At 33.1% G+C, this 25,883-nt stretch overlaps 5 protein-coding genes across 11 annotated transcripts; 4 read left to right on the top strand and 1 right to left on the bottom strand.

Moving 5' to 3' along the window:
- Positions 1-1,050: 1,050 nt before the first annotated feature.
- LOC109594760 (phosphatidylinositol 4-phosphate 3-kinase C2 domain-containing subunit beta) lies at positions 1,051-13,320 on the bottom strand. 5 transcript variants are annotated; one of them, XM_020010002.2, is made up of 22 exons: positions 13,238-13,320; positions 12,727-12,925; positions 12,126-12,369; positions 11,636-12,072; positions 11,250-11,461; positions 10,339-10,444; positions 10,133-10,288; positions 9,860-10,080; positions 9,499-9,801; positions 9,312-9,444; positions 8,819-9,029; positions 8,329-8,767; positions 8,110-8,276; positions 7,837-8,053; positions 7,641-7,778; positions 6,642-7,170; positions 6,433-6,583; positions 6,224-6,380; positions 5,919-6,169; positions 5,659-5,859; positions 2,556-2,979; positions 1,051-2,505 (listed from the first exon to the last, which is right to left on the bottom strand). In XM_020010002.2, exons 2-22 carry the CDS (start codon positions 12,881-12,883, stop codon positions 2,326-2,328), a joined length of 5,034 nt encoding a protein of 1,677 aa, XP_019865561.1. In that variant the 5' UTR covers positions 12,884-12,925; positions 13,238-13,320; the 3' UTR covers positions 1,051-2,325. The 5 variants fall into 5 exon arrangements, with proteins under 5 accessions (XP_019865561.1, XP_019865560.1, XP_019865559.1 ...); XM_020010001.2 differs by having other exon boundaries at positions 13,163-13,252; XM_020010000.2 differs by lacking the exon at positions 13,238-13,320 and adding an exon at positions 13,052-13,222.
- On the top strand, positions 3,118-5,080 carry LOC126264826 (probable serine/threonine-protein kinase kinX). Its single transcript, XM_049964299.1, has 2 exons — positions 3,118-3,822; positions 3,877-5,080. The coding sequence occupies exons 1-2, from the start codon at positions 3,717-3,719 to the stop codon at positions 4,953-4,955; spliced, it is 1,185 nt and encodes a 394-aa protein (XP_049820256.1). The 5' UTR covers positions 3,118-3,716; the 3' UTR covers positions 4,956-5,080.
- A 280-nt stretch (positions 13,321-13,600) lies between the features above and the next one.
- On the top strand, positions 13,601-14,465 carry LOC109594751 (uncharacterized). The gene is made up of 3 exons (XM_049964303.1): positions 13,601-14,007; positions 14,055-14,199; positions 14,256-14,465. The coding sequence occupies exons 1-3, from the start codon at positions 13,646-13,648 to the stop codon at positions 14,358-14,360; spliced, it is 612 nt and encodes a 203-aa protein (XP_049820260.1). The 5' UTR covers positions 13,601-13,645; the 3' UTR covers positions 14,361-14,465.
- A 141-nt stretch (positions 14,466-14,606) lies between these two features.
- On the top strand, positions 14,607-15,932 carry LOC109594745 (peroxisomal biogenesis factor 3). The gene is made up of 3 exons (XM_020009987.2): positions 14,607-15,075; positions 15,127-15,333; positions 15,388-15,932. The coding sequence occupies exons 1-3, from the start codon at positions 14,746-14,748 to the stop codon at positions 15,889-15,891; spliced, it is 1,041 nt and encodes a 346-aa protein (XP_019865546.1). The 5' UTR covers positions 14,607-14,745; the 3' UTR covers positions 15,892-15,932.
- Positions 15,933-16,983: 1,051 nt separating this feature from the next.
- Positions 16,984-21,533, top strand: LOC109594736 (suppressor of cytokine signaling 5). Of its 3 annotated transcripts, none has more exons than XM_020009977.2 (4): positions 16,984-17,216; positions 18,870-19,459; positions 19,747-20,165; positions 20,222-21,533. In XM_020009977.2, the coding sequence occupies exons 2-4, from the start codon at positions 18,900-18,902 to the stop codon at positions 20,698-20,700; spliced, it is 1,458 nt and encodes a 485-aa protein (XP_019865536.1). In that variant the 5' UTR covers positions 16,984-17,216; positions 18,870-18,899; the 3' UTR covers positions 20,701-21,533. The 3 variants fall into 3 exon arrangements, with proteins under 3 accessions (XP_019865536.1, XP_019865535.1, XP_049820729.1); XM_020009976.2 differs by having other exon boundaries at positions 16,985-17,162; XM_049964772.1 differs by lacking the exon at positions 16,984-17,216 and adding an exon at positions 18,339-18,495.
- Positions 21,534-25,883: the final 4,350 nt, after the last annotated feature.

The following is a 25,883-nucleotide window of genomic DNA, read 5'->3' as shown; positions in this document are numbered from 1 at the left end:
ACAACCATTTTATAGCTACATTAGTGGTCATTAATATAGCAACTTTTTAAAATGTTATGGCCATAACTATTTTATTTAATGTGAACTATTAAAATAATATTAATTTACTAATGTTGTTTTATATTCTATTCTAAAAACTATTATTCCCTTATTAATATTATTCCCGTTCTTATATTTTTTTGAATAAAACTGGATATAAATTTGAATTTTTACTCATTTTTGCTTTATAATTTCAGCACATATCTGGGGCATAAACTCGATCAATTTCCAAATATATAACATATTTCTCCAAGCTTCTTGAATTGCTAAAAAAGGTCGTTTAAATTCATATAAATTTTATGTCGAATAATCATCGTGATCCCACTTATTTTCTGTAGGGTTGGTGTCTGGTGACTGTGGCGGTAAAACATTGATGCTTTGATCTTTTAACCAGTCCGTTATGATTTTGGCATCGTTTCTTTAATATGAGGAACCAAATAGTTGTTTAATATATCCCTGTAAATACATACACAATTATTTTTTGTATGATTTTAAATTAATGGAAAATAGTGTAAGCATAAGTATATAGTAATTTATTAAAATATACCTGTTATTATCGTTAAAATTAGTAAAAACGTAGAAGGAAAACATTTTATATCTGTTGACGTAAACTTGTCTATTTACTTATGAATATTTCTTGCGATTGGAACTGATATGTAAAGTTTAATATATACGTTTACATTTAAATTATTTTTGATTTAAATTACTTCCATTTTCAACACGTAATTTGTCTAAGTTTGTTGTTACAAGTCCCAATGGATGAAACAATACAGTTATTATAAGCTTAATAACTAATAAAATTTACATTTTAATAACATTCTTATGTAAATTATAATATACTTTGATGCTTTTTTATACATATTAACATAAGTAACAAAATATTCAAACAAGGCAAGACCAATCAATAATTTGATAATAATAATAATAAAATGATTCTTTTATGTTTCCATAGAAGAGTTTATTATATTTTTGGCTTACAAATCTTAATAAGGTGAAAAATAAAAGTCAGTATAGAAGAGATTGTATGTATACAAAGGTACAAAATAAATGCATCAGTTACAGTTTTACAGCTTACAAAATACTAATTGATATACTTTATTTAATACAATTATTAATAAATGACATAATTAATAAGCTGTTTATGATTACAGTAGAGTAAATGTAATGGCAAGCATATTATATGTAAAATAATGAATTTGACCTGCAAATTCACAATTTAGCTCAATGAAATATGATGAAGTTGTAATTTATTAATTACGTCTTAAGGTAAGATTACATCCATCTCACAATTAAAATATTGTTAAAAATTTTAAAATGCAGTTTGACATTTAGATATTGAAGATTCCATTCATTATAGATAAAATATACAATTCCACATTTATATTGAGTGTTTAGTTTGAGTGTATCACATTTACTGAGCTTCATTAAATTATTTTATAAAACATTTATTTAGGCATCAAAAATTATTGCAAGATGCATTGCCATATTTCTAAGGCCTCAGAGTTTTAAAATTCGTCACAAGTTGATTTGGCTATATTTTGGGAACATCAATAGCTTATAAGTATGCAAGATCTGGAAAGAGTCAATTGATTTCTACAAAAACTTTGGCATAATAATAAAATATCTAAAAATTATAAATACATAACTACTAAATATGAAAAACTAAGTAAACAATAACAAAACACGTTTTAATAAAATTCATATTAATAAATATAAATGCATATATTAAAAGTGTATAATAAATGAAAATCTTGATTAAATATAGAGATTTTAGTGGTTGGGCAAACTTTTCGTTGTGAGTGCTCTATTAGTACATAAATAACATGCTTTTCACTATATATCACAGATTATATTTAAATTGAAGTGTAAACTAATTAACTTTACAATAAAAATGAAAATTCTATAGTGTATATAAATTACAAATAGATAAACACAGCAATAAAAGATGTATAAATTATATTGTGTTAAAATAGTTTCATTATTTTAGAATATAAATAAATAAAAAGGACAATAAAAAGTGACAAGGCAATTAACTGCTAAATTCAATAATGTTTTAGTTGCCTACGAGATAAGTGTATAAACGTACACTAATTCTATTCTGAACTGTATCTAAACGTGCACCCTGTATGAATTTCCATCCAACCCACCAACACATCTAAAGCCCATTGAAAAGTTTGCCCAGCTTAATGAACAATTTCGAACTGGCCGCAAACGAGGTGCGATTTATTGGAATTGTGCGTAGCCACCGTGCGTCCTCCCGGCACGCAACACCGGCTGATACAAGTGCTATTTGCTGACCAAGTTGCCCAAAGGATACCACTCGGTCGTCTCAACCTCCAGGTTGAAGTTGCTCAGGTCGAGCTCGACACCACCCATGAATTCGTTCTCCTGCAACGCGTCGTAGTTCCAAACCGTCGCCTGCAGTTTCTTGTCTTGGATTCTGTCTTTTTGCAGCCGATAAACCAACTGAAACACCTTATGTTAGTCAAATGTTGAGTATTAATTAGTAAGCTCACCATTTCCATAAAACTGGGATGGCAGTTCCTCTTCACGACTTTGGTTTTTCGTTTCGTTTCCTTGTTGTCGTCTGGTCGTAGGTAGATCTTCACGTACGTCGACGGTTCCTGCCCGTTCGACAGACGCGGCAACCCCCTGACGTGGTGGACCATGACGGTGAAGGCGTCTTTCGAAAACTGGAACGCCAACTTTATCTGGCCCGACAGTTTACCGTGCACGTGAACCGTGTTGTCTTTCAGTTTTTTGGAATGATCGTCCTGTTGGTCTCGCAACAGCGGATGGAAAAATGTGAAGACTAAATTCGACTGGCGAATTTCGTCAGCACACATCAAAAGGGTGGAGATGAATCTGGTTATTTCGGCAACTCGTTTTTCAGCCACTTGCTTTATGTTCGATCGACCCATGTGAAGGCCTGTTGTCAAGCTGAAATAATAATACGCCTGTTTAAAGAGGTGTTGGACGAAAAATAACTGAGTTACAGCTGATCAAAACTTCAAATTTCCTGTTTTCACTTAACTCATATTTTATTTTGAATAACAGACTAAGATTTGTAAAAAGATGAAAGGGTTTGATAGAGAAAAGTCTATACATCTACCTTAGTGGTCATTATTATAACACTTAATGTGTTAATAATATAAATTGACTAATTTTTTATACTGGAGATTACGTGGGCTTAGGCAAAACATTGATGGTTTGACCTTTTAACCAATCCATCATAATTTTGGATTTGCATTATCATGTTGAAATAGTACTGAATATTTGCTGCTAAATGTCATTATTTTTCAACTATACAAATCAGGTAATGATATCAGGGACAAGCAAATCATGGTGGATTATTAATAATACTGATTTATCACTTCAAATGAGTAATCTTCGTATTTGGCATTCTTTAATTGCTGTAAAAATGTAAAAGAACTTTTTTTAATTTTGTGTAAATTAGTGTTGGCCATGTAAAATTTTGTAATGGTTAAAATCAAATACATGTTCAATTGTATTTTAATTTAAAAAATCGTTAAAAGGAATGTGTACCTTATCAGGGATTTCATTGAATGATTATTAATGGCGAATAATGATAAAATAATCAGATAACAGATATTAATCATTGCTTCAATATCCATAATTATGATAGTCTGCCTTCTAAACAACATACACTGTGAACAATGGGGCTTTTAACTGGATTTAAAGCAAAATTTAAAAGCGGCCGACAAGAAAAAAAGCACCATCAAGATGTCGTATGTTTGACGTACAAAACATTCAGCTTCGATGGTGAGTTACAGTTTTAATCATGAGTTTGTTTATTACTTTATCGATCGTTTTTAGGTCCACCCGTTGCTTACCACGTTTTAGACGTAGGGCCCTCCAAAACACAGACTAAAGTTTCAGAGAGAAAATCACTGTCAAGTTCGTTTTTAAAAAACAAAAATAACCCGAATAAAGGACCAACTTTTCAATTTGTAACGTCAGCAACGGCACCCTTAAGTAGCACCTCGACATTCGAAACAAAAGTTGAAAGGCAAGTTAATAATGTGGAGGAAAAAGTCAGTGTGGAAAGAAAGATTACTATTAAAAGTGATAATAATGTGGAGGATGATTACGAGAGATTTGAAATTCACAATCCTTTACCAGCAATAGATAATTTGTCTGAAAACGACTTTAAAGTCCACAAGTCCCATACCAGCATCACTAATTCAAATCACAAACAAGAAATTGACGTAGGAAACTTTAAAAAAGATGTAGACTCATCTACTTCTTCCGACATTGAAGATGACGACGATGATGACGATGAAGAAAACTTCAAAATAACCATTGTGTCTCCAACTAAGAATACATCTACAAGCGAAGTAAATATTTCTAGTGATGATTTTGTTAATACTCAAGCTTCAAGTCACATAAACATATACGAAAATATAAATGAAGATTCCGATGATGAGGATCACAAAAATGAAGAAATACAAGAGGATGACGATGGCAATTTTAAAATCCATTTCGTTCAACATTCGCAATATGCCAAAAATGATAAAAATGGAAATGGTTCCAAAAAAATAAATTTTGTTGAACCCATTCACAACGAAATGGAAGAAGAGGAAACACAAGACGAAGAAGACGAAGGCAATTTTAAAATCAATGTCGTGCAACATCCTCCCTCAAAAACAGTTGACAACTTTGATAACAGTGATGAAGATGAAGAGGACGACGGAAACTTCAAAATACAGATTGTCCAAAAGACAAATAATAAAAAAGATGAATCAGAAAAATCGGAAGAGGAGGACAAATTAGAAAAATATACTTCGCAAGGATATAGTAACCAAGCGGCGAGCATTTTCTTAGATAGTGATGACGAGTACGAACCACAAGTCATGAGACCAAGACACTTCCATGAAGATGAAGAGGATTGTTAACAATTTATATTAAATATGTGATATACAAAAAATAATTTATATTGTATAATGTATGTTGTCAAATCAGGTATTATAAAATATTTTATCAAATATGTTTTTTTATGTATTTTTGTATAAAAACAATGTATAAGTTCCTTAGATATTTTTAGAAAAAATTTATGCATATATGTTAAATTATATATAAAATATAATAAACACTTTTATAGATTAAAAATATAACATAACTGATAAGATTTGTTAATGCAATTAAAATATTTGATTATTTATACTCAAAACATGTAACAAATTTTAATATAAATAAAATAATTACATAAATTGATGTTAATGTGTATAATAAAAAGGTTTGGCCCAACTAAATTTGATACTTTTTTTATTCTATCTTATTAAAAAATATTCAACAACTGTATTAGTTAAAGAATTAAATCATAATACTGTTGGTTTTAATATATAATCTTAAATTTATCTTATTTTATTAGGATTCGTTGTTTCTAAATTATACTAATCATATTGATTTATGTCAAGTAATCAATCAATGTTATAATATCTATTTAGTTAATTTATATAATACTTAATTTTAATTTTGAATTTTACTTAAAATTAAGCATCTATTGTTTTTAAACGTTCACATAGAAAACAAATATAATACGATAATTTTCATATCTATTTCATTTTCACTTATATACATCACCAGAAAAGGGCTTACCTAGATAAAGTGGCTAATGGAAAAGCCATGCACAGCTTTTGATGAAGTTCACACAATTCCTTGTACGTTCTCTGAATTATCATCGGCTGTGATGAATTCTCACGGTAGACTTTCAACAAATAAACATAATATTTGTCGGGATCATACCGTTTTTTATAACCCAGAACTTCAACGTCGACGATTTTACCATCCACATCTTTACTATATGAACAAACAAACAAATTATTTAAAAAAATATCAATATTGAACATTGTACTAACCTGTAGACTTTAGGAACGAACGAGAGAACGGAACAGTCGTCCGTCTCTGAGCTGAACTTGAGCTGGGCGATGTTGTGGAGAAAGAAGTTGACTTGCGTAAACCACGACTTGAGCGAACTCTGAATCATCCTAGCAAACTTGGCGGCCGCTTCCGCATTCGAAACTTCATCCTCGTTCCTCAACAACAGCGCCTCTTTCAAATACTGAACGGAATCGGCGGTCACGCCCGCAATTGCAGACGACGAAGCCATCTACAAAACCAAATTATTAACGAAGAAACGGGATACGGATGAATGGGCAATTACCATGGTGAACAGGCATATGAGAAGGTTGGCGTTGTTGCGAATGATGTTGAAGGCCTGGCAGCACAAATCCACAAAACGGTGGAACTTTTCGGTCGGTTTGTCACCCCCGTTGATCACATACGCCATGTCCGAGGTTAATACAAAAGGCACTCGATCCCTAACGAAATTATTTGTTTAATACATTAAACTATTTTAATCACACGACGTACCGCTTAAAATTCTTAAACATTTGTGCGTCCCCCAGGAACTTTCCGAAATCAATATGAAACAAGTGCCCCGAAGTTTTCAACATAATATTATCATTATGTCTATCACAGATACCCAATATATAAGTCGCCACACAGTAGCCAGCACACGAAGCTGCAAATCCAACAATTAACTTAACAGTGCAATTAGCGGCGACAACTCAAAAACTCACCGGTGAAATTTTGAACAGCCCTCTCGTATTCCAGCTCTGAAGGATTGTGCTTGCCCAACCACTCCGCAATCGGTTTGTCTTTGAACGAACCGGTTAAACCGTGCTCGGTCTGTATCTTCCTCAGCGTCTCCGCGTTGGTTACCATTTCAATCATTCCCTTCTTGTCCGACGTTGGCACACACTTGAACGTCACGATTTTCAAGTCCAGACCTTCGTTCAACCACAGCTTGTCCATCAGTCTAACCATTTGCAACGTCAGCATGTCCTGTTGCAGGTCGTCGCCCACTTTGTAAATAGCGGACATCATTGAGGTGTCCTTCATAATGAAATTGATTTTGAGCGGCAAAGTGTTGGAGGGAAAATAACTGCTGGTGTGCACGTCGATGCCGATTACTCGTAATGACGGTGATAGAGGTAAACTGGTTGGTTCATAGTTTAGAAACTCATTTATTGCTATAAGTTCAGTTGAGAGGCATTTCTTGGGTTGGTCTTTCGCTTGTTGAACAGCCAAAGCGGCGTTATCTAAATGCTACAATAATTCAAATTCAAACAATTACTTTAAATTACAAATGATAAACCTGAAAGTTACACTTTTTTGAGTACAACTGAACGTCTAATTGACCCATTTAGCTAAACAAGCATTTAAATTAAAGATAATTGAACGTAAAAGAATGTTCTTTAAGAAATTCAAAGTGGACATAACTTCGTCATTTCTTTTACTCCCAGCATGATGTGACTATTTTAAAACGACTTAACAAGTTAATAAAATCGCTGGGGTCTGAACTATTTGGAATAGTCTCAAAACAACCTAAATAAAAGTTGTAATATGTTGATTTATCTTTAATTTGAATGCTTGTTTAGTAGAATTTGACAATTAGATTTCGAATTATATCAAAATTGTCGGTACAACTCCGAAATTTTCGTGTTTATTAGTTATAGGAAAGTCTCAGTGGAATATGAATGCCAAAGTGGCTGTAAACTAATAATAATTTAACCTACTGTAACAAGTGCGTCTTGTCGGAAAAGTGTTTTTCTTAAAGCTTCGCCGCAAATCGCGATTAAGGATCGATACATCAGCCTCATCCTCCTCAAATATCGTATTTCTAAGTTCTCGTTTTGGTCCCAATTTTTATCATTCTGAAAAAAAGTTTTTGTCCACAACATGTTATAATAACAAATATATGTAATAACATACCAGTTGTCGCAGTTTGTGACTCAACAACCAAAACAAGCAGTGCGCAAATCGCGGTGAACGAAGCGAATACTCGAGAAGCATTTGAGCAAGACTCGAAGTGTCGTAAGTCTCAAATCTCAAGGCCACAACCAATTGAGGTAAATAGTCGATTAGTTCGTCTTCGGGAAATCCGCAGATTAATTTTACTGCCAGCTTTCGGACTTCCAAATCCGGATATCTGTTTATTAATATTGTTAGTACTTAAACTTGATCAGTTGTGCAGTTTTTACTCACGTGGGTAATAGTAACTCTAGTGCTTGTATCGGTTTTAGTGGCTTCCACAAGTTGACCATGGCGTGCAACTCCGACAAATCGGAATACGCCCAACTTCTGGCCGCCAATAATACTTTAGGTAAGGCTTCGGGATATGCGAATAAATAATTACGTTTCTCCCATAAAACCTACAAAAACTCGTTGAGTAACACAATAACCACAACTTAACTCAAAACATACTTCTCGGACAGTCGGAGGTATTTTATAAAGCATGTTCTTGCTGCACACATCCATCAGCACTTCCTGCGTTTGATTATCCAAGCTTTTAAAGTCACCGATCGTCAACGGGAACGTCGGCACGTGTTTGGGAAATTCGATGTTCGACGGCGACAAAATCTCGACGCCGATCATCGGACTTCCAGCCGGCGACGATTCAGACGCGGGCCCGTGATGCAAGAAGTTCGATTCGGCCGGCCATATCGACAGCAATATGTTACCGTTCCTGAATTTCCTGTCGACACCGAAAAATTGCACGGACGCCCAACCGATCTCCTCCTCCTGGAACTTCTCGACACCATTGTCGTTCGAATCCGATTCGTCCAATGTTCTGCCGTGAAGCACAATGACTAGTCTTGTTTCTCTCGCCAACGAGTTGATTTTTACTTCGTCGAACTGAAACCTGAAGAGAAATTTTAGTGTGGGAGATGATTAAGAATGTTTTTGGACGTACCAGCTGTCGACTACAATTCTGCCCGGCCAAAAATCCTGCTCTATTTTATATTTGTAGTCGTTCTGATAACATATTTTATGTATTGTTCTCGTTCCGTGACAGATTCGCACGTCTATGTTGTAGGAATGGTATTTCCATTTGACCGGAGGGCGGTAAATGGAGCAAACTCTTATCAAAACTGAATCCTGAACGTCTTGCACGTATAAAACTTCTGTAAATTAATATGTATTACAAACATGTGGAGGATTTCATCAATTAAAATAATCTGAATGAGCACGAATTTTTGGGTTTAGGCAAGGTGTTCTTCCTAAAGTGGTACCAAAAGGTACCCTGACGAATCTCGATTTTGAAAGTCATAAGAACCCGAGGAGGAGAAAAACGTAATCTAATACATTTTGTAGTATAACATGTGGCTGACAGACTAATGATTTGAATGAATATTCAAGCACCCCAGGGTTTTAGGACAACATTTTATTAATGAGCAGAATTTTACCTGATTTTGCTGGAGGTGTTTTTATTTCAAAATCTACTGAAAATGCCGACGAATACATTTCCACCAAATTCAAGACGGCCAATCTAATTTTGTTACACGTCCGTTTCACGTCTTCCTCCAAATTATTACTGGCCTAAAATAATACATTATAGACCCATGAAAATATTACAAAGACGCCAACACTTACCATAGAGTTGGAGCAAACTTTTTGTAATTCTTCCACACTGTCCATGATGTCCAAAGTATACAAATTGCCCATCAGATTCACAACACATTTCACAGACTGCGTAACTTTTTGTGGCTGCGTTAACGGCATGTCCATCGGACTAGTTTTGTTGGTTACTTTTTTCGCGGCTTCTTCCAACTTCTTCATTTCGCTTTCCAGCGTTTCGAGGAGAATTATCAGACTATCATAGTTTATGCATGGCTCCATGTCGCATGGAATTATATCGTGGAATTTGATGTGCTTATCTATTATATCATCTTGGGACTAAAATATAAAAAAAAACTGATTGACACGTTTATTAAATTAGGATTAGAAAGCTTACGGTTCGAGCAAATGGTTTTTCTTTCTTTCTATCTGGAATCAATATGAGGACGATATCTTCTTCCAATTTAATACAGTTATGCACATACTCATAATCTGATAATAAACTAGTAGGGACTAAATATTCATCGTATCCTTTCACCTTTAACGTATAATTGTCGTCTGAAGGTGCCTCCAAATTGCAAATAAGCTGCAGAGTTACGTGTTCAACACTTGTAGAAACTAAAACGACGTATTTAGAAAACAATCAATATCAGTGGTAAGTTAAATGTACCAGCACAGGTAAAATAAATGGGACTATCAAATTGGGCTCCATCAAAGTCTGGATGTACACAGAGTTTAACGCTCAAGTCTTCAGGACACCTGAGTTTAATCATGGGACTCACTATTAAACCAATGTTTCTGTTTACTTCATTATGTCGATAGTCGTCTAAAATGTAAGAATTTAAAAACTGGTATTATTTTATTATTGCAACGTACTTCTTAATTTGTACACCATTTCGTAAAATTCTTTTAAATCTGGATCTTTTATTTGCCATGCTTGATCGCCGCTTTTTCCGACCTTTTCTAATAGATTCAATTCTCCCTAAAACAGAAATAAAATTTGGCATGTTCAAATTGTAACAATTAATTTGATAATTTGTAATATTAATTTTTGCGACAATGTAATGTAAATATAAATAATACAACCTCAAGATAAATGTTCATATATAAAAACGAAACAATGTAGCGCAATGCAAAAAAAACGACAACCAATTCACTTATTCAATTTCTATTATTAACTAGTTAAATATAACTACACATAAAACAATCCGTAGATATCTGTAAATGTAAATCATATCGCAGACTTTTAAACAATTCCAACAAATTATAATACCTGCAATAAATGAATTTTTTTTCTGAGATGGAAATTTATGGCGATACACAAATTGGTGTAATCGTTCAATATCGGGTCCATCTGTCCTAAAAAATTATTACTCCCTGGCATCAATTCAATAACAAGCTCAAATGCAATTTACCTGCTTGGCATATCAGTGAGAGAAACATACACACTAAATTGTAAAATCAATTTAACAAACATAAAATTCTTTCTAAATATTTGTTCATGATATAGAAAGATAAGTGTAATATGTTACAATCTAATCTATCAAATTGTGTTAAGTTTATAAATTTAATTCTATTTTTAATTAAAAAACAATATTAAACACTGTAATAAAGTATAATTAGTTAAATGTAGTTATTAAAATTTTATTAAATATACCAGAATAGATTAAGCGTGTAATTTTAATATATTAAAACAGTATATACACGAACTGTTGTAATCACTTACAAAATATCTATCAACAAATCAAATAACAACATTTCTAATCAGTGTACACAATCAAACCTACCTTAAGATGATCAGAATTAGAGGACAGAAGACTGTGCACTTTTTCAGCCCTGGGTGGTAACGGTGGCGGAGGCGATTGCGGCGAATGTTCCGGCCTGTTGACCGTGGCATAGATTGACTCGATCAGACTGTTGTTGCTCGATCCCTGCTGAATGTAATCGTACGGATCGTAATCGCCATAGACGCTGTCGCAGACTGACGCACCATCATCCACTGAAACACCAAGAAGAAATTAAGTTAGATTGAACGTATATCTATTTTTAACCTGTATTCAAAATCGTTTGATAGAAACACTTGCAAAACAAATACATAGTAACAATTAAACAAAACGGTTGATAAGCCCTGCATTAAATTGCAATAAAGTGATAATAAAACGGCTCAATTCACCTTGACATTCGGGACTAGTTGCTCTGTGTGTGCTCGAACTTGATAGCGGATCAAACTCATCTAAAATGCTGACTCTGACCTGTCCAGTTGGTTGTAAAAAGTCAATCAGATTGTTTGACGTGTCTTTCACCCTTTTAGTTACAGGTGTGTACTTTGTTGTGTTCTTGGCTGGTAGAGGCGGTGGCTGAATCTGTTTGACCGGATTGTTGACGTAGGGTACGGGACTGGTGCGCACTGGTTGAAAAGTGTTAATTTGCGCAGGGGGTGTAGCCGGATAATGCTGCATCATGGGCATGTTCGGCGTCATGTTCAGCTTCGGTCTGGGCGACGGATTCATCGGGTCCCTCTTGATTCCGAACAACAACGGCGGTTCCAAGTGTCCCTGGTAAATGTTGTACGGACTTCTTGGTTGCGCCACTGTTGTCGAACTGTTGTAACTGTAAAATGAGCACGTGTAACGGGTATTTAAAAAGTCTGATAAGCCTGTTACATCTGTTGGTTGCAGAAATTGATGATCTCGTGGGTGGAAGTAGGCGGGCTGCTGAATGAGATAAGGTCTGGTCCAGAATCGAATGATGATGAACTTTGCTTTCTCTGGGAGGAGGGAGGCGGCGCCAGAAGTGATCCGGCGGGACTGCCAGTCGATCCGCCGCCTCCGGGTCGTGGTCGGCTCAATTGGAAGTCGTATTTCGCTTGCTGAGATTCGGTCTCCTTCATTGATGATGCCCTCACTACTGAAAGTTTTTTTTTGGTAAAATACAAACTTTATCATTTCTAAAACCTTTAAATATACATAATGATGCAGTGAGCACACTCAAAAGAAATTTACAACAATATTTGGAAACAGGTAAAAAATCATGGAAGAAGTCTCTATAAACCATGTTAATGAGGAACAAACATGTTTTGAAACTGGTATTCAACTAACTATAATTTAACAGAAAAAAACACAGTTACTCACATATCCCTCATTTATTATACATTTACTATTCTACTGTATTAAAAGTATGACATATTTAAAACTTTTAACTAAGAAACAAGGATAATGGTTTCATGCTCAGAAAATAAACATTGGGTAAAACTTTACAACCAACCTGTTGAGTTTTTAACTTTGACCTTGTCTGGTGTCATATTATGTTTTGACTCTTGTATAATTTTTTTCCTTCTAAATTGCTCTAAGGCAAGTGACTCCAAACTAAGAGCCTGGGCTCGCTCCAAATCTTCTTCATACTGTTTATCCAAGTTGGACATTTTGGAATGTGTGTTTAAATTTATTTATTTATGTGCTAGAACCTAAAAATTTCAAGGATTTTACTTGTTGTATTAGTTCCATAAAGTTATAATAACAATTATGTATGTTTAACAAACAAATAACATATTTAACGTTATGAGCAATAAAAATTACTGGATACCACTCACATATTATATTTGATTGTGCATGTATTAGTTAAACATAAATACAATTTACACTTAATATGACTGTAAAACGTAGTCAAAAAAACAGATGAAACTTTAAGTTACAATTCTAACCTTCACAAATTTCAACTCACAAAATACACAACTGTCAAATAGTAATAGAAATCACTCAATATCAGAACCACGTACGATAGACAACCATCCACAGGCTAGTTTTGGAAGATGAGTCGTTCTTGGAATCATAATATGAATCAAACACAACGCATGCGCAGATTAGATTATTATGGTTTAAGATATCATAGATTAGGCTTATCAACATTAGTCCTTTATATTAATCATAAACTGATTAACTGAACAGATAATCTTTATATTAATTCCCTGAATACAAACAATCACAAATTAAAATAATGAAATATAAATAAGGGTTGTTCTAGGTATTGTTATTTGTAAAAAATTCAAATTCAAAACTAAAATTACATATATACATTTATAGAAGAAATTATATTTATTATATTCAAAATATATATACCATATCCATAAAAAAGTGAACGTCAGGATTGTTTGACAATGTGACGTTTGGCAGAAACTATTTAAATCATGTCTGATGAAGAAGAATTTTACGATTCCTTAGAAGAGCTTGAAACTGATTTTAATGGAACAAACAAACCCACAAACGAATCCGCAGGTTTCGACGACTCGGAAACGATACCGTTCTACAACAGGGAAGCTGTCCGCAGCGAAGTATGTTTAGCGCCGAAAAAGAGCGTCACGCAAATGCAAAAGGAGAAACGAATTAAAAAACCCTTTCCGCCACCCAAAGAGAAAACGGTCAATCGAACGTATCACGAGATTTTTTTGAAAAGATGTTCGTTACAATCGCAGCTGACGAGAAACATTTCGGAGTCAGATTTGTCTAGCACTATTCAACTTCAGTCACCCATTTCGCCCAGTACCAGAAGGTGAGTTCTTAATGGTCTCGTTTCAATTAGTAAATGTCTGGTTTTAGTCAAGGATTTTACAATTCCGACACGGGAACTGCAGGAAGTAAATGCAGTTCGCCTAGAAATTCGCCTTTTATTATTGTTTCAGAAAGTTATTTAATGAATCCGGCTAAGAAGCTTGTAAATAAAGAACCTGAAACTAATCAAAAAGTAAGATATATGTGGATACACTTTTTATATAGAATTTTAATTGTTTCTTATTTTAGTTGTTGCTATTAAAGAAAAGAATTTCATATGGGAAAACTGTTAGTGATAAAAATAGGCTTTCCATCAAGGAAAAAAATATTCTTCCAAATTTGAAAACGGCATGATTATATCAAAATTTCTACGTACAAAACAATATATTCATTTATTTAGATTTTTATTAATATTACAAATATTATAAAATATACATATAATAAATTAATCGAACTATTGGTTTTTTATTAGTTAGTAGTTCAACCGCACGTGTCGCTCTGATTTCAATAAAATTTGTAGTTAATGATTTAATGTAACTTAGAAATAAAATGAAATTCACAAAATATAAGAAATAAAATAAATACTAAATAATTTCTATTTATCTAAAAAAATCATATGTCATTTGATTGTTTATTGTCATCGGGAAGAAGAAGATAATTATGTGACAAGTCGTGTACTTTGATATTATCAAAAACCGTATAATTAATTTGTTATAAATGAACATAAAGTAAAGTTAGAATGAGTGTGTTCTCGAAAGTAAAGGACTTTTTTGTGAGAAACAAAAACAAATTCATATTAGGGGGAGTTGTTACAATCGGCTCTTTGTATTTTCTTAAATATGCACAACAAAGGCTTAAGCAATGGCAAGAAAAGGAAGCATTGGAATTTCTGGAACGCAACAGAAAACAGAATCATTTTGAGAGCATAGATAGAACATGCAATCAAACAATATTAAACCTGTCGACCACATTAATTGATGTTATTTTCAAGAAAGTCAACACTGATGATGTTGTAGAAGCACTGAAGTCTAATCCAGAGAACAAGTTGGAACTGTGGAACACTCTTAAAGTAAAAACCTAAAAATTGATCTATATTTTTATTATAATAATTGATTTTCAGGTGTTGGTTTTTGTTAAACTTGCTTGTATTATTTATTCTCTTGTTATATTGGTGGTGACTCTAAGGATACAACTTAATATTGTTGGAGGATATTTATATAGAGAGCCTAATTCTATTACAACAGAAATACAGGAAAAATATTTGTCACTTTGTCAGACCTTTTTGAACAACACTATTAATACTTTGGTAGATTTAGTTGAAAAAGAGGTAAAAATCCATTATCACAAATCATGCTAAAATGTGCTAATTATTGTGTTTTAGGTTTCAAAAATTTTGAAAACATTTGAACTAAACAAGCAATTGAAACTGAGCGACCTGGAAGGAATATTTTGGACAATACAAACTTCAATAGCAGCACATGAACAAAATCCAATTGACAAATTACTAGAGTACATAATTCCAGGTGAAATTCCAAGGGCATCTGACTTATACAGCAATTTAATATCTGACACGGCTGATTTACTGGACTCTGATGAAGTGAAATCAATATCAACACATTGTTTGAACAGAGGCTTTGTGCTTTTGGGTGACCAGATGTCAGAGTTTTATCTTGGAAATGATCCTAAAATTAAAGATGTTACTAACATTGATCCAAACACTCAATTTCAAAATCCTTTTGATGCCAAAAAGCCTTTGGCAAAACTTTTGCCTATTTTGAATGGACTTTTATTGAAACAGTCCTTTCCACATAATTTAGTGCAACAGTTGTTGTCCAATGAAAAACTTAAAGTATTAGGAGCTAATGTCTATGAGAGTTTATTGTAAGACTTATTTTTATATGTACATGTAAATACATCTTTTAAAATAATAAATTGTTTTATTATAACATAAGATTTCAAGAAGAAATTTAATTATTGTTTCGAAGAGTTTCTATGTGTCATTTATGCCGTCTATTTTAATTTAATGTTACCAAAAAGTCAGTTTTAGTTTTAAAAATAGATTAATTTATTCAACTATAAAATCAATTATGATAAAAAAATTAATGTTATTAAGTTTTCCATTCATTCATGAAAATTCAACAATGATGATTTTTTATTCCACGTTAAGAATTTTTATCATTTGGTTCAAAGATTTTCAAAATTTGAGAATTGTCAGTATTTGTTTATATTTCTACAGCATACACAGAAATCAAAATTCAATTTACGTACAGTATGTTTAAGAAAAAACAGTAGTCATTTGAACAACTTTTTGTTTATTTTTTGACCGTATGACCATATACCGTATCAAAAATGATGAGCGTGTCTACTCGCATATTGAGACGGAACATCAATACCCCTTTGTAAACAAAAAGGAAAGATATACATGCAATTATGTGGGCGGGCCGAACTGACTGGAGGGGATCATTTGGGTTTGCTGCGTTTAGCATGCGGTTCGTCCCCGCAGACGTTGTTTTTAGTATATTTTATTTAATTTTTGGGATACATTTTTATTTTGAAAAAAGTAGTTTATTTTTAGAATACTTATTTTTGTTTTTGATATACCCTCAAAAAATATTTCAATTTACAGATTGAAAATTATACAAAGTTACGGAATTTAAATGGAGCATCCGAAGAACTCGAACTACATCCCTACGCATACGGAGAGTTACTAAATGCATTCGCAAAGATTAATTTACATTGTGCGCCGGCGCGCACCAGCACGGCGCATTGCCTCTAAGAGTAGGGATTCTTACTACCGGGCAAAACTTTTCTCTCTTTGTCGTGCATCCATCTCTTACAACATCCAGACACGAAGAGCATTTTTCGTACGGTATATTATTAGTAATTACGTGAAATTCACAGATTTGTTTTCACTCTGTTCTTCAGTGGGGGTTTGAGTAAGGGATTGACAGTTGCACACAATCGTTCTGCGGTTGGCAGCACTGTTTACATGTGGGCATGACATTTCTGTTGTCATTTTATTTTTCACGTATATTTATACAAAAAACAAGCGTTCCAATCTGTTTTTGTGCAATGAATCTTGTGCGAGTCGAGTCTGATGTGTGCTAGTTATTAATTCCATGTTTGGTTATTGTATTTCATCCAATTACACCTAAGGTGAGCATTCGTAAAATGTGCCATTCCCTCGAATCGCAATTAAATGCGTTAATCGTAAGTAATTGATATTCACGTATGCAAACAATAAACAAATTATATGTTGCACGTTTACAACTTTCTTGGACATTTGTCTTTATTAAAATTGATATATTAGGGAATAGTTGCTCAAGATGGCGGACTTAACATAAATATACAATTTTTGTTGACTTAAACTATGCACAAACTTATATTTAGCATCGTGATCAAATGATTTGAAACGGTTGTTGAATAATAACTATTTGAGGATAAGCCAAAGTCACATAATTAATTTACAGTTAAGTAATATTCGCCACATGCATTTTGAAATTATTTTAATCACAAATACAGTATTATGCGTCTTATTATGGTACAGGGCATCAATTTTAGTACAACTTTATCTCTGTTATCCAGTGGAAAAATATTTGTACTAAGTCTACTCTTGAAATCTATAAAATCGACGTTTTATTGGAACACTTGAATCAATTACTAGCAGCTATTTTTGTAAGATGTGAACATGTGTCAACATTCAATTGTGTTTAGAAATGCAAAAAGATGATATGAAAGTTAAAAATTTTTGTTGGATTTAGTTACTTTTACAAAATATTTAAATTAAATGAAAGTACAGGTGTTTCTGTGTCAATATGATTTCTATTACAATATAATCAAAATTAGCTTATAAAAACAAAGAAACTTCTGTTTATTGTCTTGTAATGTTTGCTGAGTTTAGTAATTTCTTATTTGCATTTATTATTAATTGTGTAAAATGTTTGTATATTTTAGTATAATGTTAAAAAGTTACAAAAATATAATAAGATTAATTTATCCAGTTTGTAGAGATATAAAAATAGATTAAACCAGTTTTTTGAGTTTGTTTACCAAATCTTGATTCGCATTGTTTACGACCTTCAAAAATAAATAATGCAAAAAATATCCAGATAAATTTATCAGTCTGCCCCCTTTCATAATGCCGCATTTGATAACATAAATTAAGAAGAATAGTTTGGTAATTAACAATTAAAAAAATTACATAACTACAATAAAAATACATCGAAACAATTAAGAGGTCAAAGCGTGAAATAAACATTTTGCATCTCGTCGAAATTGGTCTTGACTTGAACGATAAAAAGGCCGATACGTAATTTGATTCGACACTGACTAGTCCCAACTAGTCGGTACGAATTCAGCGGCATACAATACAGTAATTGAGTCGTCGGTCTAGTTTTCAATTTGCCTCAATTGAGTCGAGCCGTCTTGGAATTGTTTGTGCGCCTTATACATGTATTAATCAAAGTTAATGTGTTTTATAAACTGTATTGTAAGTAATGCAACGGAATTGCTACAGTAACGTAATAAATTGTGTGTTATTTGTTGTTTAACGGTGGTGTGAACGTTTCAAAGGTGACATGCATGATATTTTTCCAGTTGGAATCTAAATATTTGTTGTATGAAACAATACAAACTAAAGTAAACATGTTAAAAATAATTTACCCGTATTTCAAAACCAGATTACTGCAAATTTAAATTCTATTTATATGTAACTTGTGAACAAAATGTTGAAATAAATATAACGTTCCAAAATTTATTGGCAGAAAATATTTGAAATAGTATTTTAATATACTATGAGGTATTCAACTTAAATTAAAAACCTTTACAATGTTCAATTAAACACACAAACACAATAATTTTCAGAAATGTGAAAGGACCTCCCAATAAGCCGACATGGACACCAGCAGCAACTCCAGCATAGAAAAATGCTCGTGCGACAAGGCGGAGCAGACCTTCGAGAGCGACAGCAGCTCCTCCGACTCGCCCAACACGAAGGAGAAAAAGAGCAAGATCCCCTTCTTCAATTTCCATCGCGGTCGCTCCTTGCACTTCACGAAACGGACGAAAAAATCGACGTCGCCCGTGGCCGGTTCGAGTAAAACGTCCGGCACGACGATTAAAAAATCGCCCAAGTGGAAGATCAGGATAAATTGCGCGAAGAAAGAGCCCAAAGTGGCGTACAACCATTCGAACGAGAACTGCTGCACGTGCACGTGCTACAAACGAACGGAGGAGACGACGCAGGACCCGCCGGGCTGCGCCAGTGCCGAGGTGCAGACTGTAGAGGCGCCCAACGTGGTGGACGAGGGCGGTGTTAACTGTGGCCTCATCAACGAGGATGCCGACGTCGTCGTTGTCGAACCGCAGGTCATGCAGGCGGACGACGACGTCGTCATTTACGGCACTGCCGCCTCTAACATCGTCATCAACGCCCCCTTCGCCGATATGCATTGGTAATTTTTCTTATTAATATATAAGAATTTGTTAAATCTCAGAAATTGTCAATATTTCAATTTATATAAATCCTGTTTATCTGAGTCACCTTAACTTGTTTGCCATAGCCTTATATAGAATATAATATTATCTACTTAGAGTGTCATAAAACAGGTTACTTTCATTCAAAAATCCCTGAAGAGGGAGATATATCTCTATCTGTGTAATGATAAATTTTATTGTGTGTTGGATTGAACTAAAACTAAACGTAGTGCACCATCCTATATATTTATTTATATTATTTCAGGCTTCGAACGGCCCACGAAGACTGCGACGAGGCGGCCCGACTGGCTCGCGCTCAGGAGATAGAGCAGGGCGTGGAGGCGCCAGCTAACTTCAGGCCGGTGCGTCGCGTCCAGCTACTTTGTTCGGACGTGCCGACGCCCGCCGAATCGACCACGCCGAGCGGCCCGAATAACACTGGCGGCTCCCAAAGCGGTGCACAGACGCAGACCACCAACGCCGCCCAGAACAGTGGATTACGCAGGTTGCAACTGGTGTGTCCGCCCGACCTGAGCGTAGAATCGTTGCGGGCGCTCTTCCAGGACCACGTCACTCTCAGATCGTGCCCTCTGGACAGCATTACCGGTTGTCACACCCAAGTGGATTTCATTCATTGTCTGGTGCCGGACATGCTTAACATTACCAACTGCAGCTTCTATTGGGGTGAGTCATATTAAATTGAAACACGTATTTGGAAGGTACATTGTTTGATTTTTTAGGTAAAATGGATCGATACGAGGCTGAGAAGCTGTTGGACGGCAAACCAGAGGGCACTTTCCTTTTGCGGGACTCAGCCCAGGAAGAGTTCCTCTTCAGCGTTTCGTTCCGGAAGTACGGTAGATCTTTGCACGCTCGAATAGAACAGTGGAACCATAAATTCAGTTTCGACTGTCACGATCCAGGTGTCTATACCTCAAACACAGTATGTGGCCTTATTGAACATTACAAAGATCCTAGTAGTTGTATGTTCTTCGAACCGATGTTGACGTCGCCGTTGCATCGGAATTTCGTATTCAGCCTTCAGCACCTGTCAAGGGCTGTGATAGTTAGCAGGTTGACCTATGATAACATCAACCTGCTGCAGTTGCCCAAGACACTTAAAACTTACTTGAAAGAGTACCACTACAGACAGAAAGTCAGGGTTGAGAGGTTTGATGACGATGTTCAGTGGCTGGAGGTGAGGAACATGCCGCCTTGATTTCGTTCAGTTACGCGTTACTATTTGCAGCTACCAAATAATTGTTTTGATGTTTGAAATTTTTTATAATTTTATTTAAGAATCTGACATTGAATATGTGGCAATAAGTTTCGGCGCTTCCTGTTCAATACAGCGATTGTGTTTAGGGTTTGATATGTTGGATGTTGTGTGGCTGTGTATTTTGAATGAGCCTTCTTATTGATTGAATCGACGTTGTTTTCTACACGGTGCCAAATTGTTCGTCATTTGAAATGTTTTAAAAAAAGTGTGATTTAAAATTATGGAATGTATGTATATAAAGAATTAGTATTATCTTTTATAAATATTATTCATTTGTTGTTTAAGTATTAAAATTTGAGTTTTATTATTAAATGAATAAAATATGAATAGTACTTGAATGGTGTTTCATGTTTCACTAGGGGGAAATAGGTACAATATAGTTTACATGACAGTGATTATTCACTCTAAATTAAATATTAAGATTATTATAAAGAAATTGTTGTATTTTACTTATGAATAAACTAGACTAATTTTACTCTGGACTGTTACTTAACAAGTTTTAATTAAACAGTTTCAGATACGTTAATTAAATTGACTATGTTTTAAAGTCTACTTATGGAGCAGTGTGACTTATCTAGTGATTAGAAATCGTTTTTACTTAGGCCAATGTTGATGTTTATTCAATTTTTAAGTAATTAGGTGGAATTAAAAACTGAAATATGAAACATCATTGCAGCAGCGAGTTGAAAACTTATGCTGCTTTATATAGGCGATATTGTAATATTTAATGTAACATATTGTAACTTTAAAAAAGTATTAAAATGTTTATTTTATTCCTCTGTTTTATTTACTCCCTTTATTATTTATACACTTGTTGTCTAGATTACACTTGGTAAATTTAAACTGCTTAACAAACGGTGAAAGCATTATCCGATAAGTTTCCCGGATAAAATTACGCAATATTTATTAAAGCAATGTTTTGTTCTTAATTTGTTGCCACACGAGTATTAAAAAACCGGCCAGTCCAGTCAAGCATAGAAAAATATTAGCGTGTTTTTTAGACCTCAACTATTGAATTAATCAGCATGATAATAAGTATTAGCCGGACTCTATATTTGTTATATTTGTTTACAGGCTATGTAATACAACAATCGCGAGATTTGCAATCGAAAATAAAAACAAAGTTGTTCATTATGTAAGGTGTTAAATTTAAAATAAAATGAATTTGTGGGATTTCAGTAGAGTTACATAAATAATATTTTTTATTAGCAAAAAGTGTAAGCAAAAGCATTTAATGACTAAATATATAATAATTATGTATTTTATACAAATAGTAGCAAATTATCAAAATTTAGTAAAAATATGAGCTGTATTACTTGATTTGAATTCCATTATACATAATGTTTATTGTTTTCTCTGTTATTATGTACTCATTATGTAGTTGGTTGATTTATACTTATAGCAACTTTTTACTTTTTAGTAATTTTCAATAATTATTTAATTAATAGGTCTTAGTAAAACTGTAGTTTTAAGAAAAATTATAATTCAGCCCAACAAAGTCGAAGAAAATTAAGTGGAGGTTGCTAAGAGTTTAAAACTAAATAAGTCCGACGTTTTCTCTATTAATAAAAAAATAAGTGAGACAGGGTAAATGGTTAGGAAAATCTTGCTTTCTACCACGAATGTGAAGGCTTGATTTCGAATTGTTCTGGACCACAGATTCACTGTGAAATAGAGTGATGGTTTAATTTGGGTATAGGAATGCTTCTCTGTTTCTGGCGTAGGCCTCCATCGTACAGTTCATATATATTTCAAATACAAATCCAAAATTGTGACGGAGTGCTTAAAAGATCAAACCATGAAGGTATGCCAGGAAGACGCAATCTTCACATTTGAACCCTCACACATAAAAGTGATACAAATTTAAATAAATTCTAAATATAGGCATGTCATATATTCTAAAATTGATCGAGTCTATATATCGGAGATGCTGATGATGTTATAGAGCAAAAAAGATATTATATAAAATGTTAAATTTAAGGGACTTCATTTAGTCAAATTCCTTTCAAAATTAAAGTTGCTATATTTATGTCCAACTAAACAATTAATGACATTTTAAAGAATAAGAAATTAAATAAATTTTAGAAGAGTATAAAACAACATTAATAAATTAATATTACATTAATAGTTTATATTAAGTGAAATAGTTATGGCCATAACATTTAACATTTGAATATATAATGATAACCACTACTGTAATCTGCATTCTATTATTAGAGATGCAAGCAAGAAATATTTGATGGTAAAATATATAATAAATTACGTATTTTAGAAATTCTATTCAAATTCTCATTCGTCACCTTCGTTTTAGAATGACTAGTTTCAAGCTGGTCATCTGTACAACAAAGTGAGTGGAATTTTGGCTATAATTACCAGACGACAATAACCAATATCAGGGTCAATTGAGACAGACAATCAAATTCGATTGCAAAACGATTATTGTAAAATGACCTATTATATTAGACCGACAACAAAAACACATTCAAGCAAATTCAATTTGTAACTTTGAAATGCAAATCTTACAAACGAATCTTATAAAGAATAAATGTATTTTAGGTTGACTCAGTGGACCACACGGAGATTCACTTGCATTGTTATTGATGTAACTGCATTTCGAGAGTCATTGGCCTCAGTAACACCACGGGGTGCGCAATCAACGTTTAAATTAAAACAAACTGGGATATATTTTACACCGCAAGAGATTTCGGTTAAATAAATGGAACGAAAAAAGTACAATTAAAATGAGAAGTTTCATTTAAGAGATTCAAGAAGGGCTATAAATTAGTGCTTTAGAATTAATAAGCAATAATGAGGCAATAAATTAAATAAAGTAATCATTAATCAAAATTATAAATACCCACTTCTCATTTTTAATTATACAAATCAATAATCAATTTATAAATATTTTTATATTTAAATCGGGTTTCTACCTAAACTTTCTCATTCACTGGTCGTGATGTAACAATGAACTGTCCTGGGTCAAAACATACATACACGTTTTACAAACCACAACATTTCAGGAAACGTATTTATAATAATGTATGTAATTTGAAAATCAATTTCCCTTCTCATATGCCAGATTATCTGAAGTCATTATGCCCTCTTGATTATGTAGAAATTTGTCAGGTCTATTAACTTTCTACCTTTGTGCGTACTATTCTGTAGAATTTTTTAACAAACCAAAAATTGAAATGTTCAACAACAAAAATTGGCATCCAAAAGAATACAACGCAGTTCGTGACTCCTCAATTTTGCAGTGCAAGTGCGTTCGAATAAATTGCAAATACGAGTTTTGTTTTTTACATTTTTTAAGTGAAGTACGTGCTAAAATCTGGTTCTGTAATCCGAAGATATCAGGACGTTGAACTCGACAAAAGTCTTATTTATATGCAAAAACTGGATACTATAGACCTTTGTGTTTTTCTTAAAAAATTTTAATTGAATACATTCATTAAATATTAGTACCTAGCAACTTCAATGTCATCTGCTACTTTATTAGGTGGAAATAGTTAGGTTTATGCCTGAGTGAATCATTGAGAATTTGCTTCAAATACTAAGAATAACAAAGTATCGTTGTAACGACACTATAAAGTCTAGTATGGCAATTCATTCATCATCCAGGACAAATAACTGTTGAAGATAATTGCGAAAAACATTGTAATGTATTTATTGACTACGGCCTACCCATATTTTACCTACGAAAACGCGTGGGAGTTTTAATCGTTTGGCAAACGAAAATCTGTTATGAAACCGCAAAAATGACATTGAGGGTCAAGAAACTACACAATTTATTGCAATTATTGAAATATCTTTGATGTTTCATTATGATTACAAGAATATTTCAGGAAATTTTAGAAATACTGATTCACTGATTAAATATCCATATTAATTCAAAAATATTGCCAGATTCTTTCATTAATTTGAATTGCTGAATAAATTCATTAAAAATTTTAAAAATTCTGGTTGCGCCACGGTTCTAGTGAGTAGTAAGTAATAAATACAGATGGGAGGCCGGGTGTTCAAATAGTGGAGGCCATGTCTCAGAAATTTCTAAACAAAGAAATATAAAAAAGAATTATTAATAAAAGAGGACCAAAAATACTGTCAAAGAAGTTCTTTATTAATTATCTAGAGAACATGTTTCATATTTTTTATTAAAATTTTGTATTATAAAATAATGTGGTATTAAACATGTAAAAAGATAAAACTCGATAATTTCAATTTATCTTATCGAAAACGCTAATTGTAATTGAAAAAGAAGGAATTTTCTTTGGCCTCTCTTCAAATTTTAAGAAAATTTTGTATCCGGTGACTAATTTGAATTTTTTTAAAAGTTTGAACTGAATGTGTTTTAAACAGCATTTTGAAAATTATATGGTGGGCATTTTCACTTTTTCAGATCAAGCAATTTACTGTCCTTAACAGCATATCTACTCAGTGTAGAATATGTAAACATTATTTGATTAACTTAATTCAAAAGATATATCAACACAGATTATGATTGATTTTTATCTAATTAGTATATTTTAGAAAGAACTAAGAAATATTATTTAATTATAGTAAACTAACAGATTATATCCAAATATATTCCACTAATTTTAACAGACCTGAGTAAAATTCAGTTTCTAGTATCTCCGTAGAATTATTGCCACTTCAATTAGTTTAGACACAGTAGTGGTCATTATTTCAGAAACTTTTTAAAATGTTAAATATTATGGCCATAACTGATTTATTTAATGTGAACTGTTTAAATAATATTAATTTATTAGTGTTGCTTTATACTCTATTCTAAGAATTAGTATTTTCTCATTTTAAAAAGTCTTAAAGCAAGTAAGCAACTTTAATTTACAAGGAATTTTTATTTACCAAACGAGTAACGATTAATTTAACATTACTACTTTGTGTAATATGTTTTTTTCTTTATAATTTCAGCACATTACAGAGGCATAGACTCGACTTATTATGACATACCTATGTTCCTCCTACCTTCTTGAATTGCAGTGAAGAATTTCTTCAAATTTGTGTTATTTCTATGTCGAATTTAGTTATCAAAGTTATCCGTCATGTTTTCTGTGGGAGTGGTATCTGAAGATCAGTCAAGGCAGAACATTGATGGTTTGATC

This window comes from Aethina tumida, chromosome 3 (genome assembly GCF_024364675.1).
Source record: "Aethina tumida isolate Nest 87 chromosome 3, icAetTumi1.1, whole genome shotgun sequence".
NCBI classification, from domain to species: domain Eukaryota; kingdom Metazoa; phylum Arthropoda; class Insecta; order Coleoptera; family Nitidulidae; genus Aethina; species Aethina tumida.
This window is presented reverse-complemented; position numbering and strand designations above follow the sequence as displayed.

Bases quoted from the DNA above. Each gene is read 5' to 3' on its own strand.
- LOC109594760 (XM_020010002.2), bottom strand. From the start codon at position 12,883: ATGTCCAACTTGGATAAACAGTATGAAGAAGATTTGGAGCGAGCCCAG. The intron at 8,768-8,818 runs GTACGTCCAAAA...ATTTCTCTTCAG, and splicing joins AGAATTGTAGTCGACAGCTG to GTTTCAGTTCGACGAAGTAA. The intron at 7,171-7,640 runs GTAGGTTAAATT...GAATTATTGTAG, and splicing joins GACAAGACGCACTTGTTACA to CATTTAGATAACGCCGCTTT.
- LOC109594736 (XM_020009977.2), top strand. From the start codon at position 18,900: ATGGACACCAGCAGCAACTCCAGCATAGAAAAATGCTCGTGCGACAAG. The intron at 19,460-19,746 runs GTAATTTTTCTT...ATATTATTTCAG, and splicing joins CCCTTCGCCGATATGCATTG to GCTTCGAACGGCCCACGAAG. The intron at 20,166-20,221 runs GTGAGTCATATT...TTGATTTTTTAG, and splicing joins CAACTGCAGCTTCTATTGGG to GTAAAATGGATCGATACGAG.
- LOC109594751 (XM_049964303.1), top strand. From the start codon at position 13,646: ATGTCTGATGAAGAAGAATTTTACGATTCCTTAGAAGAGCTTGAAACT. The intron at 14,008-14,054 runs GTGAGTTCTTAA...GTCTGGTTTTAG, and splicing joins ATTTCGCCCAGTACCAGAAG to TCAAGGATTTTACAATTCCG. The intron at 14,200-14,255 runs GTAAGATATATG...TTCTTATTTTAG, and splicing joins AACCTGAAACTAATCAAAAA to TTGTTGCTATTAAAGAAAAG.
- LOC109594745 (XM_020009987.2), top strand. From the start codon at position 14,746: ATGAGTGTGTTCTCGAAAGTAAAGGACTTTTTTGTGAGAAACAAAAAC. The intron at 15,076-15,126 runs GTAAAAACCTAA...ATTGATTTTCAG, and splicing joins AACTGTGGAACACTCTTAAA to GTGTTGGTTTTTGTTAAACT. The intron at 15,334-15,387 runs GTAAAAATCCAT...ATTGTGTTTTAG, and splicing joins TAGATTTAGTTGAAAAAGAG to GTTTCAAAAATTTTGAAAAC.
- LOC126264826 (XM_049964299.1), top strand. From the start codon at position 3,717: ATGGGGCTTTTAACTGGATTTAAAGCAAAATTTAAAAGCGGCCGACAA. The intron at 3,823-3,876 runs GTGAGTTACAGT...GATCGTTTTTAG, and splicing joins CAAAACATTCAGCTTCGATG to GTCCACCCGTTGCTTACCAC.